This window comes from Salmo salar, chromosome ssa10 (assembly GCF_905237065.1).
Source record: "Salmo salar chromosome ssa10, Ssal_v3.1, whole genome shotgun sequence".
In the NCBI taxonomy this organism is placed as follows: Eukaryota; Metazoa; Chordata; class Actinopteri; order Salmoniformes; family Salmonidae; genus Salmo; species Salmo salar.
Genome location: NC_059451.1, coordinates 41,925,584 through 41,946,862, shown reverse-complemented (window position 1 = coordinate 41,946,862; position 21,279 = coordinate 41,925,584). Strand labels below are relative to the sequence as shown.

The 21,279-nt window shown below is 43.6% G+C and overlaps 1 protein-coding gene across 7 annotated transcripts; it reads left to right on the top strand.

The window, feature by feature from the left end:
• Positions 1–1,828: 1,828 nt before the first annotated feature.
• Positions 1,829–21,214, top strand: LOC106560426 (terminal uridylyltransferase 4). 7 transcript variants are annotated; one of them, XM_014123315.2, is made up of 29 exons: positions 1,829–2,042; positions 2,956–3,526; positions 3,705–3,865; positions 5,145–5,273; positions 5,591–5,768; positions 6,043–6,131; positions 7,472–7,523; positions 7,837–7,906; positions 8,167–8,293; positions 8,627–8,746; positions 8,929–9,114; positions 9,462–9,636; positions 10,661–11,208; positions 11,348–11,498; positions 11,698–11,784; positions 11,897–12,000; positions 12,101–12,158; positions 12,286–12,389; positions 12,564–12,767; positions 12,912–12,989; positions 13,158–13,335; positions 13,413–13,460; positions 13,782–13,864; positions 14,094–14,230; positions 14,504–14,658; positions 16,202–16,299; positions 16,509–17,118; positions 17,440–17,616; positions 20,660–21,214. In XM_014123315.2, the coding sequence occupies exons 2-29, from the start codon at positions 3,031–3,033 to the stop codon at positions 20,746–20,748; spliced, it is 4,692 nt and encodes a 1,563-aa protein (XP_013978790.2). In that variant the 5' UTR covers positions 1,829–2,042; positions 2,956–3,030; the 3' UTR covers positions 20,749–21,214. The 7 variants fall into 7 exon arrangements, 6 of the variants coding, with proteins under 6 accessions (XP_013978790.2, XP_013978791.2, XP_013978792.2 ...); XR_001318602.2 differs by having other exon boundaries at positions 1,999–2,199; positions 16,509–16,655; XM_014123316.2 differs by having other exon boundaries at positions 1,999–2,199; positions 5,145–5,261.
• Positions 21,215–21,279: the final 65 nt, after the last annotated feature.

Below are 21,279 nucleotides of genomic sequence, written 5' to 3'. Positions count from 1 at the left end.
AGATTGACTTCATCACTAATTGTATTTGTGAGAGGTATTGAATGTTGAATGCACCGAGTTGTCTGTTTGAACTACTAGCACACAGATCAGACACCCCAGCTTCCAATTGGTTGGAGCAAGATGGAACTGGGCCAACATTCTGCTGATTTTCTGATCAAAGAAAAGCCTAATCTCAATACAGCTTTCTGTTCCCAAAACTAAAATCTGTTACGAACAGAGTGCACAACATTTTGTAGATATGGCCTTTTGCCAAAGTGTTATTTCCAAGTTCTAGAGCGAATTGAGTTATTGCACACGTGCACTTCACAGAGAAGTCATCCCCTAACAGAAATATGCAACATGCTAGAACACAACAACAGGATCTGCCCACCTCCTTGCTTGTTCTGCCCACTATGCTTCATTTGCTCCCATTGAAAATGACACAGATGCACTATCTTGGGTTAGTTATAAATAAAACGGTAATAAATAATGCACTGTGCCATATTGTGATGTAAATGGTCATACAATCTACTGGTGCTTGAAAATAAATAAAAACAAGTTGCTGATATTATGTTTCAATTTTGTAATTGTCATTTTTGTTGTTGTCCCACTTTACCAACCATAGCTAGCTAAAGATAGCATGGAGTACCTAAAGTGGGACAGATCCCATTTATAGGGACCCCTTGTACTTAGGTTAGGCAGGGCTCTGGTTCTTGTAGTACCGTTATCCTGTTTAATTTATATATATATATTCCATTTCTGTCTTCTACCTCTTTCGACATCTATCCAACATATTAGTCCTACACATGATACATTTCTGAAATCCTCAAGATGATAATTGTCAGTATAGTGGAGGTGAGGAATAGAGTCAAGCGCAGGACACCGAACTGAGTAAAATAACGTAATTTACTCTAGAAAAACTCATCAGTCAAAATCCACACAGGGATGAACAATATTGACAAGACACAACTAACCCGACAAACAGGAAAACAATAACGCAAAAAACATCATGAGAACCACAGGGTTTAAATAGGGAAATAATCATAATGAGATGTGAACAATCAAGACATAACAAATGGACAAAGAAACATGGATCGGTGGTGGCCTCTTTATTGCCTCACCCCCCTTATCCTACCTCATTTGCACACACTGTATATAGACTTTCTCTATTGTATTATTGACTGTATGTTTGTTTTATTTATTCAATGTGTAACTCTGTGTTGTTGTTTGTGTCGCACTGCTTTGCTTTATCTTGGCCAGGTCGCAGTTGTAAATGAGAACTTGTTCTCAACTAGCCTATCTGGTTAAATAAAGGTGAAATAAAAATAAAATAAAAATAAACTATTAGGACTATGATAATTGTGTCCCAGTTGATCTAACCTGCTGTCCCAGTTTACCAAATGTGAACAGAAAATATGGGTTTGGTTGTGTACACAAATGTGTGTCATGCCTCCTGCGAATATCATATCAACATGTGTTCATTTTTTGTGTGATTAGGAAACATCTTGAGCATTTCAGAAATGTATCAGGTGTTGCGCTAATATAATATATAATGGAAAAGCAAAACGTGTCTCCCTTTTACTGAATTCACCCTGCTTTTGTATTTTTGGGCTTTGGCTATTTTCTATCAATAAGACTTTCATGAATACAACCCACTTTAAATGGACCCCATCCCTCCAAATCCCTCAAAATATTTTTGTATTTTTTGGCAATTTTCTATGAATTTTAATTTACTTTACATTAAAAATACTTCCTTAAAATGTCAATGGCTTTCATCCCATAATACTTTCATGAATACAACCAGAGAGGAAGGGGCAGATAAATATAGATATTCATGGCATGAGGCTGGCAGCATACCATCTATCTCCGTGGATTACTGGCGGTTGACGACAACCCTCATCGAATATTCAAAAATATATTAAAATAATTAGATGTATGCACCAATCCAAAGAAAGATAGGCGGGAGGAAGACAGCCCGCGGTGCCGACTCCCATTGTTAGGGCGGAGGGACAAGTTTCTTGTCAGTATATACATATTCTTTGATACACCTACATTCAATAAAGGTACCCACAATGCCCTATGCAAGAATTAACATGGCGTCTATGGTGCTGTTTTGATCATACCGCAATGGTTTTGATCCGTGAATGAAAACAACAAAATACTGAGCAGGAAGATTAACAGAAATTAGACGTATTTTAGAGCTAAAATCTGCATATTACAGTAAGGCATTGTATATTGTTTTTCATGTTCTGGCGCTTTTGTCGTGTGTCAGTTTTATAGGGTCGGGTGGCTAGTCAAACACTTGTCTATAGAAAGGCTTACCAGCCGCTGGCCAGCTAGCGGATAGATGGTTAACTTGCTAGCTAACAAGCTAGCCATTTATCAGGTACTTCGATTTACGAGTTGGCTAGTTAGCTACCGTTAGCAAATACAAAACATTTGTCAGGTAGCTAGCAAGTCTGCTCGAGCTGCACGGTATTTATTTGTCTAGCTGTTATTTTAAATGTCACTTTCCCCGTTTGTTTGCATTTGCAGGGTGTCTCGCTATGCGAGAAGGCCCTTGCAGGATATTGTGGGTTGGTTTCGTTTCATAACAAACACAAGTGCTTCAGCCTAGGTTTTTCTCAGCTAGCCAACTAGCCACTCTCTTCGTTATATCGTAATAATGTATATTTGCAATAAAATTAGCAAGTTATATTACTACCCTTTATGCATTGGTCTAACTACTGTAACCATATATGTTCCTAACTAGGATGTAGTTGTTTTGATCAGGCCTTTGGGGCTTCATTGCAAGCTAAATGTTTTGCCACTGGCTACTTTCTCAGTTCTTCCTAGCAGATGTACAATTAGTTCAATATGCTATGTTTTGATAGTATTAAGTGTCTATGAATAGTTTAGGCTATTGTTCTTTTAAGATCAATGTAGGTAATGCCAAAAATGTATGACTTTCATCTCTTCCGATTTTCATTGGACTAGCTGCCTCCCCATCCTCAATACAGAGTAGTAGTTAGTTTTCTTCAGCCCGGGTGAGGGAGAGGACTGGATCGAGGCATGGAGGAATCAAAAAGCCCCCTAAAATTAATCAAGCCCTCTCGCAATGAGGCCAGGGGAGCCACAGCTCCATCCTCCACCAGCTCCAGGTCCCTGAAAGAGGCTCCAGCGACACAGAGAGAGGGGCCTGGCCCCAAGCCTGCCACTGCCTGCCGGAGCAAGGAGAACATCACCACAGCCAGGGAGGACCATAAGGACCAAGGCAGTAACCGTGGGACAGGCAGAGCCTCCACTGCCAGCCCTCAGGACCCAGGGAAGCCTCGCAGGCTGACTGGAAGGACCAGCTCTGGGGAGAGGAGGAAGGGGATGGTGGGACTGGGAGGCCAGCAGCAGGCTGGGCAGGGGGGTGACGCTAGGGCCATGGTGGCTACAGGCGGGAGCCCGGCTGGTGGAGGGAGAGACACAGGGGCAGGTACGGTGGCCACCTCATCTGACGATGTCCTTACTGCACAGACCAAGACCCCCAAGATGGGGCCGTTGAAGGAGAAGTCACCTGGTGCGTTATTCTATTCTTTAGCTACATAGCTGTTTAATGTTTGAGCCATTTGCCGCTACAATATGTCTGTGTTAGAGACCTGTTGCTGTTTTTTTTTTTGTCATATAAACACTTCCTGGTCATAACATTTATCTACATGCTGACTATAAGTGAAGAGTTGGTTTGTCTGTGTTTGCAGGCGTGAAGGCCGGTGCTGTGTTGGAGACAGGGCAATCTGCTGTGGAGGGGTCAGGGGTCAATGAGGAGGGTCATGGGAGGAACATGACCTCTGAGCAGAAGCTGGGTCTCAGACAGGCTGAGGATCGCCTTTACAGAGACTACATACACAGACTGGTCAAGGTGAAGCGAGAAAATAAGTTACTTCAGTTTGTTTATCAGTTGTCTGTATTTACAGTGCCTTCAGAAAGTATTCACACCCCTTAACTTTTTCCACATTTTGTTACATATTGGGATTAAAATTGATTTAATTGTCTTTTTTTGTCAATGAGGTACACAAAATACTCATGTCAAAGTGGAAGAAAAAATGTGAACATTTCTTAAAGATAAATAAATGCTAATAATCTGTGATTAGGTAAGTATTGAACCCCCTGAGTCAATACATGTTGGAATCACCTTTGACAGTGATTACAGCTGAGAGTCTTTCTGGTTAAGTCTCTAAGAGCTTCACACACCTGTCGAGTTGGTTGTTGATCATTGCTAGAAAGCCATTTTAGCCTTGCCATAGATTTTCAAGCAGATGTAATTCAAAACTGTAACTAGGCCACTCAGGAACATTCACTGTCATCTTTTTGTAAGCTTAGCAACTCCAATATATTTGGCCTTGAGTTTTCAGTTATTATCCTGCTGAAAGGTGAATTTGTCTGCTAGTGTCTGTTGGAAAGCTGACTGACCCATGTTTTCCTCTAGGATTTTGCCTGTGCTTAGCTCTTCTATTGATTTGTATCCTAAAAGAAACCCCCTAGTCCTTGCAGGTGGCAAGCATATCCATAATGTGATGTAGCCACCACCATTCTTGAAAATATGAAGAGTGGTACTCGGTGATATGTTGGATTTTCCCCAAACATAATGCTTTGTATTCAGGACAAAAAGTTTGCAGTGTAACTTTAGTGCCATATTGCAAACAGGATGCATGTTTTGGAATATTTTTCTCATTCTTTTCATACTTATTGAGTCAAGACATTTCAGCTTTGAGTTTTTTATTCATTTGTAAACAGTTCTTTGAAAAAAATCCACTTTGATTATTGTGGGATGTTGTGTGTAGATAGGTGGCACAAAATCTCAATTTAATCAATTTTAAATTCTGATTATAATGCAACAAAATGTGGAAAAAGTCAAGGTGGCAATACTTCCTGAAGCCATTGTATTGTCTGTAACAGTTGACTGGAATTTGTGGACACAATTTTACATTTTAAGGCAACTTCTTAGGTCAGATGTCTTATCAACTTGTTGTTCGTTGCTGAGAACCCTCCACCAGGAAAAACAATAACAATGTTAATAGTCAACAGTTCAACACATCGCTGAGGGGTTTAAAAAATGTGCATGTGTGTACAGTGAGGGGCACTATCAGTAGCTGGTCTCTCACATATATAATTGGTTTCACTGCTTCCTGTCTCTACAGCCGTCTCCAGAGTACCCTAACTTCCAGTACCTATGCAAGCTATGTTCAATACACATAGAGAACGTACAGGGGGCACACAAACACATCAAGGAAAAGAGACACAAGAAGAACATCATGGTGAGAGAAAAAGTTAGCAACTTTTATTTATTTTGTCATAATTGGCATGTTCTCCAACAACTGATGTGTACTGTGACTTGAAAGAAAATCCTAGGCTGTTATTTCCATCTTTGTTATTTCAGAAGTGGAAATGGTTAATTGAGGTGGAGCTTATTGGTGTATCTGTATGCGTTCTTACTATTTTGCTGCTTCCTTAGCCTACGTCGGCCATTTTGTATCTCCCCCAAACTCCAAATTCTGTCCACATTCTCTCCAATCGATTAGACAGTGCCATTAGAGGGGATTTGGATTCACCCTTCCTTTGTCCCTCTCCCCTGTGTTGTGTTTAGGAGAAGCAGGAGGAGAATGAGCTGCGTGCTCTGCCTGCCCCCTCCCCAGCCCAGCTCAGAGCCGTGGACGCAGCCGTCCTTCAGGTCACCCAACAACATGGCATCTCTGACCAGGACTTCCTGATGCGAAAGGAAGTGGTCACCAGGATGGAGATCATCATCCAGCAGCACCTCTCAGGTAACCAAGTATTTCTATCCTCCTGTCTTCTTCCTGTCATCTAGACTGTTCATCTGCCATGTCTAGATGGTTGAAAGTATCTTATTGTAAGTATAGGCTTACAGGAGTGGCAAAGGTTCCCAGGGTGGCAATAAACAAATATAATGCAATAGTAGGGAAATGGTATGAATGAAATCCTGTTGAATGTATGGCATGAATAGAATACTGTTTGATGTATGGTATCAATAGATCCCTGGATAATGAATGGCTTTTGTTGGTGTTTTTTTTTCTTCAGTTTGCGCCCTCCGCCTGTACGGCTCCTGTCTCACCCGATTTGCCTTCAAGACAAGTGACATCAACATTGACGTCACCTACCCCTCCACTGTAAGTCTTGACTGTTTCTTAACAACTCACTAATGCAAATTATAATTACGCAATTGCCAGTTTATTTGCTACACCACCCTGTTCACGAAAATGGTTCGCTCCTACAGACAGTGAGTCACGTGGCCTTGGCTTGCTATATAAAGCAGGCAGACAGGCATCCAGTTACTGTTCGATTGAACATTAGTGGGCAAAACAAGTGACCTTTGAGTGTGCCATGATCATCTGTGCCAGGCGTGCCGGTTCCAGTGTCTCAAATGTCTTCCTGGGCTTTTCACGCATGACAGTGTCTAGGGTTTACCGAGAATGGTGCGACAAACAAAAAACATCCCGTCAGTAGCAGTCTTGTGGGTGAAAACAGCTTGTTGATGAGAGGTCAAAGGAGAATCATGCAAGGTAACAGTCGGGCCACAAATGGCGCAGAACGGCATCTCAGAATGCACAACTCGTCGGTCCTGGTCAGGGATGGGCTATTGCAGCAGACGACCACACCGGGTTCCACTCCTATCAGCTTAAAAACAAGAAGAAGCGGCTCCAGAGGGCACACAATCACCAACACTGGACAATTGAGGACTGGAGAAACAGTGCCTTGTCTGACGAATCCCGGTTCCTGAGTCAGGATTTGGCGAAATCAACATGAGACCATGACCCCATCCTGCCTGGTGTTAATGGTACAGGCTGGTGGCGGTGCTGTAATGGTGTGGGGAATGTTTTATTTTTTTTATTTTTTTCCTGACACACGTTAGGTCCCTTGATAACAATTGAGCAACGATTCAATGGCCTGAAGAATTCAGGCTGTTCTGGAAGCAAAGGTGTGTCTGACCCAGACCTAGATGGATGTACCTAATAAATTGGCCGCTGAGTGTAAATGCGAAGTGTGCAGGTGTTAAATGCAATGTGGGTGCAAGTCAAATGATTGTAAGATCAGTGGTAATCAACGTAGGAAACAGGAAGCAGGTTATTCAAGACTATTGGGACACAGCCTTGATTTGCATTATCGCCTTATTGTCAGTCTGTATCAGATGATCTCTGATCGCTTTCACCTTGATTGTCTTGGATAGGATTTAACTGATTGGGTATATTTATCAGTTGGAGGGATCCAAGAACCTGTGAATGATTGGACTCCTAGACAGGACACTAAAACAGGACTCAAATTAACAGTGGACTGAATGTTATTTGCCGCCACTCCTGTTAGGTCTTTGGGTTCTAGGTTGGGGTCACAGTAAAAGCACTTTGACTACTGCTGATGTATAAACTGCTTTATGAAGACATTTGATTGAATTTAATGACAAATGTTGATGCCTTGCCTCTTAATAATAAATGTAATGTTTTTGTCTCTCCAGATGACTCAACCAGATGTGCTGATACAAGTACTGGAAATCGTGAAGAACAGTGGTGTGTTAAACAGCCCTACACACACACACACACACACACACACACACAGTGTTGAGAGAGACTGTAAATTCAGCATAAGAAGTTATTTGTTAGCTTGGAGAGCTCATATTAACCACCTCGAATGAAGGTTATGAGAAAATAAAATGAATAGAACTCTGAACTAATGCACAGTAGTTTTAATACAACCCCCTTTGGTAAATTAGATTTGTTTAATATTTTTCAGGCAGTAAACTATGTAAATTGGTTAGCCAGCCAGGAGATAGTTGTGTTGGGTTTGGGAGCAGTCAAAGAATGTTGGCCTTTCTTTTCCCAGCTCAATATTCTGAGGTTGAGTCTGACTTTCACGCCAAAGTTCCGGTAGTGTTTTGCAGAGATGTCAACAGGTCAGTGGAAGGTCAATTCTGTTTTCTATGAGCTCTACTGTTATCCATTTACAACTTACTTTTTTGAAATATCCTCTGAGTTAGTGGTTCCTGGGTGTATTTTTAATTCCTGGGCACAGCGTAGCAAAACATTTTGCAACAAAATAAAAATGAGAGTTCGTTATTGGACAAGTTCAGGTAACCCATCTCTGCTTCAGTCCGTTTTCTTCCGTTTGGTGCATAATGAATACAACCCTGATCAGTGTGTTGTATCTCCACAGTGGGTTGATGTGCAAGGTGAGTGCAGGTAATGATGTGGCCTGCCTCACCACCAACCACCTGGCTGCCCTAGCTAGACTGGAACCCAGACTGGTGCCTCTGGTCCTGGCCTTCCGCCTCTGGGCTAAGGTAAGGCTGGTCTGGGGAAAATAGTATTTTATGGATACCAGCATATGATGTAAATAGCATCTGTCTAGTTGACACTAGTGCTTTTAGTGGAAATAGCAAATGTAACTAAATGTTTTGGCCTTTGATGACTAAACCATACCAATGTTTTCTTCAGCATTTATGAGTAGAGTGGATTTCATTGTAAATTATATGGTTGCTTTACCTAGCTTAGCATATTGTCGCTTTAGTGGTTTTGATGACAACGACAGCCCCTGACCAGAGAGAATGTGTTCTTAATGACTTACCTCATTTAAATAAAGACTATATTGTTTGTGTGCTTGTTTGTCCCTGTAGTTGTGCCATATTGACTGCCAGGCAGAAGGGGGAATCCCGTCCTACTCCTTCTCCCTCATGGTCATCTTCTTCCTCCAACAACGCAGAGAGCCCATCCTTCCTGTCTACTTCGGCTACTGGGTAGGTGACACCACACAAAGGTTGATATTTTATTAAAATAGTCACCACTATTGCTGCACATATTTGAACTGATTCATTTTCTTTCAGGTCATAATATTTTTTTTGCTTTTGTTTAAGATGTTTTTACTGTGCTTGTTGCTGTTTTTGTTAATGCTGTTTATAACTTACGTGGTTGAATTCAGATCGAAGGCTTTGATGTGAAGGCTGTGGATGAGTACCATCTGACGGGGATAGAGATGGATATATTTGTGGGATGGGAGCACCGGCCCCCCAGTACAGAGGGACGGGGGGATGGCAGGGGGGAAGGAGGGAAGACCAAGCCTGAGCAGAAGAAACCTGCTGTGAAGAACCAGCATGCAGAGGGAATGGTGAGTACTCTAGACAAGGCTTTCATTTTCTTTTTCAAATAGTTTTTTAATTCAAGAAATGATATGACTGCACATTGTAATATGTTTATATTCTGCAGTGGTAAAAGCAGAGTTCTTCAAAGGATTGAGTGTATCCCCTTTTCTCAGAAGTGCTACAAAGCATTGTATTGGTGTGTTAGCTAGACTGATTACTCACCATATTTCTTACCAGTCCATTTCCTTTTTTATCCATGCCACCTATGGCGTTCAGAGTGCCTCTGTTATTCTTTGTGGCTACTGTCCATGTAGTCTTAGGCTTAGTTCATATGTCCCATCTCACTCTGTGTTCTCGCTCTGCTCCCTCTCAGACGCGCCTGGCCCTGGACCTGGGTAAAGGGGTGTCCCTGGGCCAGCTGTGGCTGGAGCTGCTTCGGTTCTACACTCTGGAGTTCGCCCTGGAGGAACGCATCATCAGCATCCGCCTCAAAGAGCTCCTCTCCAGAGAGATGAAGAACTGGCCCCGACGACGGCTGGCCATCGAGGGTAAGACTGCGGGAGGGTAAGACTGCGGGAGAGAGACCACTAAACAGACAGGTTGGTCATCGAGGGTAAGACTGAGGGGAGAGAGACCACTAAACAGACAGGTTGGTCATCGAGGGTAAGACTGAGGGGAGAGAGACCACTAAAACAGACAGGTTGGCCATCGAGGGTAAGACTGAGGGGAGAGAGACCGCTAAAACAGACAGGTTGGCCATCGAGGGTAAGACTGAGGGGAGAGAGACCGCTAAACAGACAGGTTGGCCATCGAGGGAGAGACTACTGAACAGACCGGCTGGGGAGGGAGACGGACCACTGAACAGACAGGCTGGCCATCAACGGTAAGACAAAGGGAGAGAGACCACTGAACAGGGTATTCAGAGTTGAAACGTTCAGAATGTTGCAGATAGAAATGTAATGAATAGAGCTGACATGATCCCCCATGGAAATAAGAATTAATAGAAGGGTCGTCCCCATTCAAGTCAATTATGGCATAATGGGTGGACCGGCGACCATTGTGAGTGTACCCATAGGCGCAAAGCAGGAAAGTGTACCTATCAATTTGTACTGGGATTTGTTGATTCAACTCAAATGTCATTACAAAAAATACATACCATTGCATGAACCACATCAGTTAACATCATTTGAATGAACATTCTACTTTACAATGGAAATGATTACCTCACAATACCAGACAGCCATTGTGAGTGTACCCATGAGTTTACCAGTTAAATTGCCAGGGATAGAGGTTCCAAGCCCTTTCTGTTCATTCTTATTTCTGTGTGACCCCCCCCCCACACACAATTCTAAATAGCAGACAGTCAGATTTGTTTTCTATGTGACTAGCTCCCTTCGATCGTTACCGCTTTTTGTCCTTTCTACTTGTTTCCCTCAATGAGAGTGCTGACTTACTAGGTGTGAATAGCTTAAAGTAATGTGGTGGAAAGGTCAGAAGGGACTTTTTTTCCGTCAGTTTCTACACACCACTGCTCTATCACCTTTAAAGTTATCCTCCTCCATTTCTTCTCAGATCCGTTTGCCCTGAAGAGGAATGTTGCCCGCAGCCTGAACAGTCAGATGGTCTTTGAGTATGTCCAGGAGCGCTTTCGTACTGCCTACAAATACTTTGCCTGCCCGCAGAGCAAGGACAGGGACACAGGAGGGCGCCAGAGAGGCAAGAAGACATGCAAACATGGCGACATGAAACCAGAGGAAGGAGATGGAGAAGAGGTGGCTGAGAAGAGTGGAGGTGGAGAGCACAATGGGAAGGAAGGGAACAGTCTGAGCTCTGAGACAGGACAGAAGGAGGAGGGTGAAAGTGATGAAGAGGATGGAGCAGAGCGGGCATTAAACGCTGGCCTTATGGACTTGGTCCTCAGTGAGGGGGACAGTTCTACAGATGGAACTGGAGCTGAGCCTGGCACTACCCTGGAGCATTCCTCCGCCTCCCCCTCGCCCCAGAACGGCCTGCTGGACAGTGAGGAAGAGGAAGCTAAGCATGTGTCTGAGAAGCAGGGACATATTGCACCAGAGGACCTGCATTATATATTTGACAGGATGATCTTCACAGGAGGAAAGGTACCTGTACAAAATGCTTTTTTGATTGTTTTGAATTGGATAACGAAAATTCTAGACTTGCTTTGACAGACGTTTAGTGTAAGTTCCAGAATTAAGTTCACAGGATTTGCTTAATTATCTTTATTTTTCTCCCCTGCAGCCTCCTACAGTCGTGTGCAGCATCTGTAAGAGAGATGGGCATCTGAAGGACGATTGTCCTGAGGACTTCAAGAAGATCGAGCTCAAACCGCTGCCTCCCATGACCGACCGCTTCAGAGACATCCTGGATGGCCTTTGTAGACTCTGCTACCGTAAGTCATTTGCTGCTTAACATCATTCTCCTGTCTTGGAAGGAGTTTGTTTGAGTGATTTTGTCCAAGCAGATCTTCTATATTATGGAGCTAAGACATGTCTTGAACACTACACTGGTAAAACCTGTATATATAGACTTCACATGCACAAATAGGAATACTCAAACATGCTAAATATACTTTTTCTGATTGTTTGTAGATGAGCTGTCCCCCTCTCTTGGAGAGCAGCAGAAGAGAGAGCAGGTCATGGGTAGTCTGGAGAGGTTTATACGAAAGGAATACAATGGTACGTACAGAACTGAATTGCATATGTAACAGCAGTTCACAAGAATATGGAACTTACTATTCTGTGTAGTACAACCTCGGTATTATAAAACATCTATGATATCATCCCACAGACAAGGCCCAGCTGTGTTTGTTTGGCTCCTCCAAGAACGGCTTTGGTTTCCGTGACAGTGACCTGGACATCTGCATGACCTTGGAGGGCCACGACACCGGAGAGGTACGTGGGGTGTCCATTTTGAATGTGAAACTCTTTCCCGCAGGTCTTTGTCTCCCCAGTCATTCTGAGATGTATATCTGTCTACCCCTCTACTCAACAGAAGTTGAACTGCAAAGAGATCATCGAAGACCTAGCCAAGGTGCTAAAGAAACATGCAGGTAAGAGGTTCTTTCACAGCACATTACATTGACCCCTTTCAGGATGCGTGGTTTCACTACTTGTTATGAAGGCAGACTGTCATATTTTGTGACTTGGTGATTGATGACCTGTGTTTTCCTCTGTCAGGTCTGAGGAACATCCTGCCTATTACAACAGCCAAAGTGCCTATTGTGAAGTTTGAACACAGACCGAGCGGACTGGAGGCAGACATCAGCCTCTACAATACGCTGGTGAGTAAACGGAGATCATTACTTAACGTTACAGATAGCCATAACAAGGACTGGTAAGGGACAGAGTACTATCATTGGGTAAAATGTCCTTTGTAAGTCAAGCGAAGTTGCTGTGTAATCAGTGATTGTGTACTATACATCTGTATGGATTCATTGGCGTCGGTCCTCTTTCAGGCTCAACACAACACCAGAATGCTGGCTACCTACGCGGCTCTAGACCCTCGCGTGCAGTTCCTGGGATACACCATGAAGGTGTTTGCAAAGCGCTGTGACATAGGTGACGCGTCCAGAGGAAGTCTGTCGTCCTATGCATACATCCTCATGGTGCTCTACTTCCTGCAGCAGAGACAGCCCCCTGTCATCCCTGTTCTCCAAGAGGTACTGTTCACTTACCCTCTGCTAACCCTTGTAACAAGTCCATCCTGTTATAGCCAGTCAGTGTGGATGTAGCTGACACCAACAGAACCCACTCAGTCTTTGTAAAAGCTTTAGGAAATAACCCAATGTCAACCTGTTCCTTAGATCTTTGACGGACATACTGTACCACAGAGGATGGTGGATGGTTGGAATGCCTTCTTCTGTGATGACCTCGAGGAACTGGTGAGTTCAGTCATCAACGCAACTGAATGTAGCAAATCCTACACACACCTGCCTCTCCTAAATGATGAACTTGAATACGCTTGTTGTTTTGCTTACTTGTCGTTGTAGTCTAAAGCATTCTATTAAAGAGTTCTGATAAAGCTCACTGTCCCTTGTCCTCCCTCATAGCGTCGTCATCTGCCAGAGCTGCAGCAAAACCGTGAGTCTGTGGGGGAGCTGTGGCTGGGCCTGCTCAGGTTCTACACCGAGGAGTTTGACTTTAAGGAGCATGTCATTAGCATCCGCCAGAGGAAACGACTCACCACCTTCGAGAAGCAGTGGACCTCCAAGTGCATCGCTATTGAAGGTAGTGAAACTATCCTTCTCACTCACATGGTTGTGATGATGAAAGGACCGATTGATTACTTTTTGTTTGTTCCTTAGATCCCTTTGACTTGAATCACAATCTTGGTGCTGGAGTTTCTCGCAAAAGTAAGTGAACTATGTCTCCTAAGTAGGGTTGCAACATTTCAGGAACTTTCAACAAATCCCTAGTTTTCCCGAAATCCCAGTTGGAGGTTTCCCAGAGTCAGGAGATGATGAGCAGGAAATCTGGAATACTCCATCCAGGATTTCTGGAAAATCACAGAATTTATTGAAAGTTACGAGAGTTTTGCAACCCTACTCCTAAGTTATCCTTATCAGGCCAAGTATGTGTCGTCTACCACAGTACTTCAGTGATTATGGTCTGTACTCTCTGTAGTAGTTCAGTGATCATGGTCCCCAACACACCCCTTCTCTGTCTCTCCTTAGTGACTAACTTCATCATGAAGGCCTTCATCAACGGCAGGAAGCTGTTTGGTACCCCCTTCTACCCCCAGCCTGGCTTGGAGGCGGTACGGCACACACTAGAAACAGGGCTTTATTCAGAGTGCTGATATAGGATCATTTTTGCCTTTTTAAATGATAATGAACAAGAGGGGGACCTGATCCAAGATCTGCACTCTGAGACCTGTTGTAATTATGGGCATTGTTGCCTGGGCTGTACATTGTTGATGTGAAATTATTCCATTTGTCTATAGAAGACCTGTTCTCATGTCTAACATTGATTCCTCTGTGGTGCAGTACTACTTCTTTGACTCCAAGGTGCTAACGGACGGGGAGCTGGCACCTAATGACAGGTGCTGTCGGGTCTGTGGCAAGATCGGCCATTACATGAAGGACTGCCCCAAGAGACGCAGGTACACTGGGAGAGAACATCAGTGAGTTTCTTTCGGGAACTAGTGTGTGAGCGTGTGTGTGACAGACCTGGGTTCAAATACTATTTGAAATAATTCCAGGTGGAAGGGCTTTGCACTTTTGAGACTTTTTGCATTGGTTCTTTTGAAGACGAGCTCAATCAAGCACAGATACAGTATTTGAACTTATTTATAACAGTATTTGAAATGATTTATAATAGGTTCAAATACTATGTCAAGTGGTGGCTGCATGTTTGAGTGAGCTAATCCTCTGCTTCTGTGTGTCTGTCTGAACAGGGGGATGAGGAAGAACGAGAAAGAGGAGGATGTGAAGGAGGGAGACGAACATGAGCCACGGGAGCGTCGCTGTTTCCAGTGTGGTGACATGGGTCACGTACGGAGGGACTGCCAAGAGTACCGTCATCTTAGACAGAGAGCCGCAGGGGGACTAGGTACACACACACACACACACACACACACCTGATCGGGGGTGTATCCGCTAGGAAGAAAACAGAAATGAAACGGAGGGACCTACCTGAATTTGTCGACTAGAAACTCCTGTTTTCGTTGCCAACACTTTTTCTGTTAGGAGTAAATTGTTTCCGTTTCAAAGGGTTTTGCAACTGTTTGCTACCGTCTTGGTCTAATTACTCCTCTGGGGTGAATTCATTACGTAAACAGTTTACCTTTTGAGAAGCAAACGGATCAAAACAAGAGTTTCATTTGGACAAATTCAGGTAGGAATGTAACGATTCACCGATACGCATCGGTCCCCAATTCAAATGTTTAAGATACAAGTGTATCGGTCTGCGGACCCTAAACCGATCCAAATGTAGCATGCATCTTTCAGATGTAATTTAGGTTGTCATCTGTGCACTGATTTACTGGAATAACAGTAAGCTATCGGAGAGGCAACTGGCTGTAGGCCTACCTGCTGATTGGCGGTTGCAATACAGTTTATTTTGATTGTTCAGGTTCACCATCAGCAGTAGTTTTGCTTTGAACAATCAGTGTATATGGTAATTTTTGGATATATAGGGGAAGTTCATTACTTTATAACGAGGACAGCAATCACTTTTAAAAATGTATTTTTTTTACCCCGTTTGCTCCCCAATTTCGTGGTATCGAATTGGTAGTTAGTCTTGTCTCATCGCTGCAACTCCCGTACGGACTCAGGAGAGGCGAAGGTCGAGAGCCGTGCATCCTCCGAAACACAACCCAACCAAGCTGCACTGCTTCTTGACACATTGACCACCTAACCCAGAAGACAAGGACATCCCTGCCGGGCCAAACCCTCCCCTATCCTGGACGACGCTGGGCCAATTGTGCGCCGCCCCATGGGTCTCCCGGTCGCGGCCGGCTGCGACAGCCTGGACTCGAACCCAGAATCTCTAGTGGCACAGCTAGTACTGCGATGCAGTGTCTTAGACAACTGCTCCACTCGGGAAGCCCAGCAATCACTTTTGCGAGTCGCACTGCATGGCCAAAACTAGAGACGACGAGAAGATCAATCTGTAAAAACAGTCAAACCCATTTGATTTTGAGATGGGAGTGAAATCCAAAGTTGTGCTATATATTCATTGGCTATGTCATAGCTAATTTGTAAATGATAAATATTAAAAGCTCAAACATGAATCTGCAAAAAATAACAAGCTCAGACAGATCCAGCTCCAAGCATCCCAGCTGATGAGCTCCATCACCAGCACATTTTAATTTAGAATGGAAAATGAATGTGTTTGTGCAACAAATGTTAGTGTATCGAATCGTATTGCATTGAACCAAATCGCATCGATTCGTTGTGTAATCAAACCGAATGGCACCGATGGTATCATTTCAAACTAAAACGTATCGTTCCTGTATCGTATAGGAGCCCATGTACAGTATCTAATTGTTGATTTTAAAGCCCTGAGTTTTGTCATGACTACTACCTCCCAGCAGAGGGCAGCAGTGGCTCATTGACTGAGTGATGTAATGGTTGGCTTCCGTTTCCTCCAGTTCCCCACATGGTGCAAGCCATGGTGAGCTCCCAGTCCATCCCCATCCCCCAGCCTCCACAGGACCGCCCCGGACGCACCAGACAACCCTCCGAATGTGTGAGTACAACTGGGCATTGTCTGTCTCTCCCTTAGCCACCCTAACCATGTTCAAACATACTGCTGCAGCTAGCTTCTTTATCTATCAGTACAGACCTCTATGTATGGTGATGCCTTTTAATTGATTTCTCTCTTTCCCTTCCTGTATTTTTCCCTTTCTGTCTTTTCCACTGCATCCTTACCCTGCTGTCTCTTCCCCCCCCCCTCAGTCTGATTCCCACCAGACTCCGCCCTACTCCCCCCAGCCCAACCTGTTCTCCCAGGGTTCCAGCCAATCCTCCAGCTCCCCCCAATCCTCCTCCTCCTCCAAGACCTCCGCTGGAGTGGGACCCCCCAAGCAGTCCCAACAACCCCAGGTTCCCCTCTCTCTCTTCGGCTTCCCTCCCTCCCACCCGGGCCAGTACCACCACTCTGCAGCTCTCACTGCTCTGGGACTGCTGCCGTCCCACCACAACCAGCACCAGTCACATCAGTCCCAGGGGCACCAGGTTCATCACCAACACCATCACCCCTCCAACTCCTGGCCCATCCACGGCCCCATCCTCCAGACTTCCAGCGGCCCTGGAGGGCCCTCCCCGCCCGGCCTTAAATTCCCTCTGCGCCAGGCTCCTGGGCCAGGGAACGGGAACACAGGGCCAGGGGGATCTTTGGGGGGTGGCAGCCCTAGCCCTATAAACCTAAACGACCCTAGCATCATCTTCGCCCAGCCGGCGGGGAGGCCCATGGGCCTGGGAGGAGGGCAGGGACGGGACAGGCACTGGCACAACCACCTGGCACAACAGGGGGCAATGGTGGCTAACGGCACTGTGGGCAAGTCAGGTACACACTGGGTGGCTCCGTCTCTTTCTGTCTCTTCTAGTTGTCGGAACAGTCAGTCTTTGTTGGTTTGTCTGACTAACTGGTCAGATTTTGTCCTTGTCTTTAGCAGTAACTGTCTGTTTCCTTGTTAACGGTGCTGATTGTGTGGTCAGGTAAGAGACACCAGTGGTTTTGGGCTACACACTTAATTCACTGTGCGCTTAAACTGGTGCTGGGACAGAAGGATGATATCAAATTATTGTGGTTGGCTGAGTAGTTTCTTGTTTCAATTTTCCAATTATGTTTTGTGGACCAAATTTAAAGACCTCCCTTTCCCTGTAGACCCAGGCTACAAGACCCAGTTTGGGGGGGTGAGCCAGCAGGGTTCTAGGACCTGGGAGCACAGCAACGCGGCCCACTACTCCCTGTCCCCGTCCTGGCCTTACCGCATGCCACAGAACTTCATCCAGCAGGGCAACGGGGGCTACCCACAACCCGGCAAGCCCTTCATGTCCCAAGGTAAGAGGCTCTGCGATAGAGAGATGCGAATTAGAGGTCTTCACGGTTTCAACAGACCTGAGATCCGACCCTGGCCCTAAAATCTGACTTTTGTCTCGGATCTGGGTCAAGGTCTGACACAATTGCCACGGGTACCAGGTATGTGCAATTAAAATGTATTACCGATTGGTCCCGATTTGGACCGGTCTTCTGTTAATTAGCCTTGGCTACTGTTGATCATGAAGATTGAGTCCTTTTTCATTGAAGTATAACGAAAGTTAGAGGAGGAAGAGTATAGTGAAAAGAAGTCGACAAGGTGAATGTCCTCAGGGACAAGTTGTGACATTGTAGTTGACAAAGATGAGGAGAATGTTGGCACAGCCAAATGGACTGTGTGCAATTCACTATTCAGGTTTGATGCAATTTTCTACCTTATTTATTTTCGTATTATCAATTGTCTAGTCCATTATTGTTTATTTATTACTATTGTAGGTCTATTTTAATTATCTAAACCAGTTCTTTAAATAGCCAATGCAAAAAGTGTTATATTTTAATTTTTTTGTCAATGAAAACGTATCAATAATTTTGTGCAATGTATTTAGTTTAAGGCTAAAAGTTGGCCTGTTGTAAAAGAAATAGCATTAACCTATTACGTACTGTCATTTGTTGGGTAGGCCTGCGGTAGGCAATCGCCTGTTTAGTATTGAAATTATTGCGGCAATATAATAACCTGTTCGTATTTTCCCGGTGAACAGTGACGTACTTTTGATATTACCCTAATAAAGTTAAGCAACTTTTGTGACGGTTTGGTGTGGTATGCCTATTTGGCGTAGGTACTGCAGACCTATGAAGGCAGTGCACACCGACAGTTGAACTTGAGGTGAGGAAGAATGTTTTATGCCTACCTGAGTTACACCTTTAACCTGTCCATTTTCCCTCAAATGCTTCCGGTGGATCAGCGCTACAATTTACAAAATTACTATTCGAAAACATTGGTAAAATATAATATTGTCATTCAAAGAATTATAGATTAACATCTCGTGAATGCAACCGGCAGATTTGCCAGATTTCAAAATAACTTTACTGGGAAATTACACTTTGCAATAAATGAGGTGCTATGCTCAGAAAAATAGGCTAGGCGATACAGGTTAGCGCCATCTTGGACTCATCTAAAATCAAATATACTATTGTAAATATTCACTTACCTTTGATTATCTTCATCAGAAGGCACTTCCAGGAATCCCAGGTCCACAACAAATGTAGTTTTGTTCAAAAAAGTTAATAATTTATGTCCCAATAGCTCCTTGTTAGCGCGTTCCGAAGGCTACTCAAAATGTAAGTCATTTTGAGTGAAGACATAAGTCTTTAGGGCCTTTCTCAATCAGAACTTCAATAATATTCAAGGTGGACGATTGCATTGTCTTACAAAACGTTTCGGAACGAAAGAGTTCCCACGGGCACGCGCATCATAGTAGTAATGGCCCTCCCTCTATGACAAACTTTCCAGCCCTCTCGTTCGGTCAGTTTTTACGGGAGAAGACTCAAACCACTTTGTAAAGACTGTCGACATCTAGTGGAAGCCTTAGGAAGTGCTAAATGAATCCTAACTCACGGTGTGTTTCATGGGCAAAGGCTTGAAAGTGATTCCACAAATCAGATTTCCACTTCCTGTTAGGATTTGTCTCAGGGTTTTGACTGCCAGATGAGTTCCTGTTATACTCAGACACCATTCAAACAGTTTTAGAAACTTCAGTGTTTTCTATCCAAATCTACTAATTATATGCATATTCTCTTTTCTTGGTAAGAGTAGTAACCAGTTTAAATCGGGTAAGTTTTTTTTATCCGGCCGTGAAAATACTGCCCCCTATCCCAAACAGGTTTTAATCTAACAATATAATGCTTATCTTTATAAAACAATATTTGGATTGAAAATGTACGAATTAAGCTACTGCAGTTTTCAGTTTGGCTATTTGTTACAAGTGTATGTGGCGGTTCTAGCTTCTATAGTGCCCTGGGTGAAGCCCCCCCCCCTCAGCGCACACACCCGGGGGCGCCCCGTGCTGCCGTTGTCACCCATACCTAAATCCGCTACTGATTTTTGTATTGGTCTAACTAAATCTCTTTGCCAAAATTCGTCATCTCTCCCATGTCTTATTCGACTAGTATTTTTGAAAGTCTATGGGTAATAATTCAGCCGTAGTTGTTCTGAAATGTTTGCCTGCCAACATTTTACTCTCTCTGTTTTAATAAAACACACATGCATGAATTATTCATTTTGGTTGCCTATCCTGACGTGAAGTTCTATAGAAAGTATTTGACTGATGCGTGTCACAAAGTATTTGACAAGCCACAAAATTAAGGAAATTAGAAGAGGGGGGGGGGTTCTGGCAGGGGGGAGATTTTCGGGCACAACACCGGCATACCTATCTTTTTCTGTCGGGCTAGGCCTAAGCTTGTCTCTTTTAAAAAATATATTTTTTTTAAATACGAATATCATGAACTGAACGCCTAGGCCTATAGGCATGCAATGCCCAGATGCATTTATCGCTCAAATTGCTGACAGCTGAACCGTGAGGTAAACAACTTTTGTATTAGCAAAGTATAGTCCATACGCTACACGTCGAAATACAACTAATAGTTTTTTTAAAATAATTTGTTATAGGCAGTTATGGATACGTAACTGTAGTTCATCTGGCCAACATCGCTTGTTTATTGATGGCGTTGGCAGCGCCCGGTTGGATATTTTAAATTGTTTTCTTTTAGAATCCGAACGGGTCTCTCAGAACCTGAACCAGCATGGGTCTGTTTGGGTCAGTTTACCACTGTCCTTTTCGGAACGGGTCGGACTGTCTTCGAGTCCATTCAGAACGGGTGTCCATTTAAAAAATACAATTAATTATTGCATATCTGGTGGGGTGGGAAAGCCACGGATCCACCTCTCATTTAGTATAATTTGTAATACTTCATTGATTGGTCTACTCTAAATAATTCTCCCCTTCGATCTTACGAAAATGCCCCTACTGTAGTTAACTTTACTTCTTTCTTTGTCTTGGCCCCGCCCCAGGTTCTGTGGTGCACCCCAATCAGCATTTCCCGCTCCTCCCCCATGGACGACATCACGTCAACCTCAACTACATCCAGCAGAAGAAATGAATTGTGAACTCTGCTCCCATAGCATCTTCTTTCATTTAGGCGTTATGGTCCTTCACCCTGACAAAACAAAAACTATATAATCTTAACTTTGCATCATCTGGTCAAAACTTTTTTAAATGAATTTTATCATTTTTGTACAGTTTTTACGTGTTTTGTCTCATTACATTGATTTGTGATACAAATGTCAAATATTTTAATACCCCCATTTCTGAAGGGGTCCAAAAAGCGTTTTTATTTTGTGTAAAGTAAGGAGGTAAAAATGATCCTTTATTTTTATTAGCTGTGTTCATACTTTGCTTGCTTAAGGATAAAAGCTTTGAATAGACTTTTGTTCAAACAAAAAACAACATTTGAACATGCCCAATCCTATCAGATAATTATGTAGAGCCAAAAAGACCTATAGTAAGGGAAAAAAAATAAGAGAAAAAAACAAAGCCATAAAAAATAAATAAAGTTAAAGCAAACATTTGGTTTTTGGTGACATTATTTGTTGACGGCAGGCAAATTCGGTCAGTTTCCTAGGCATCTTAA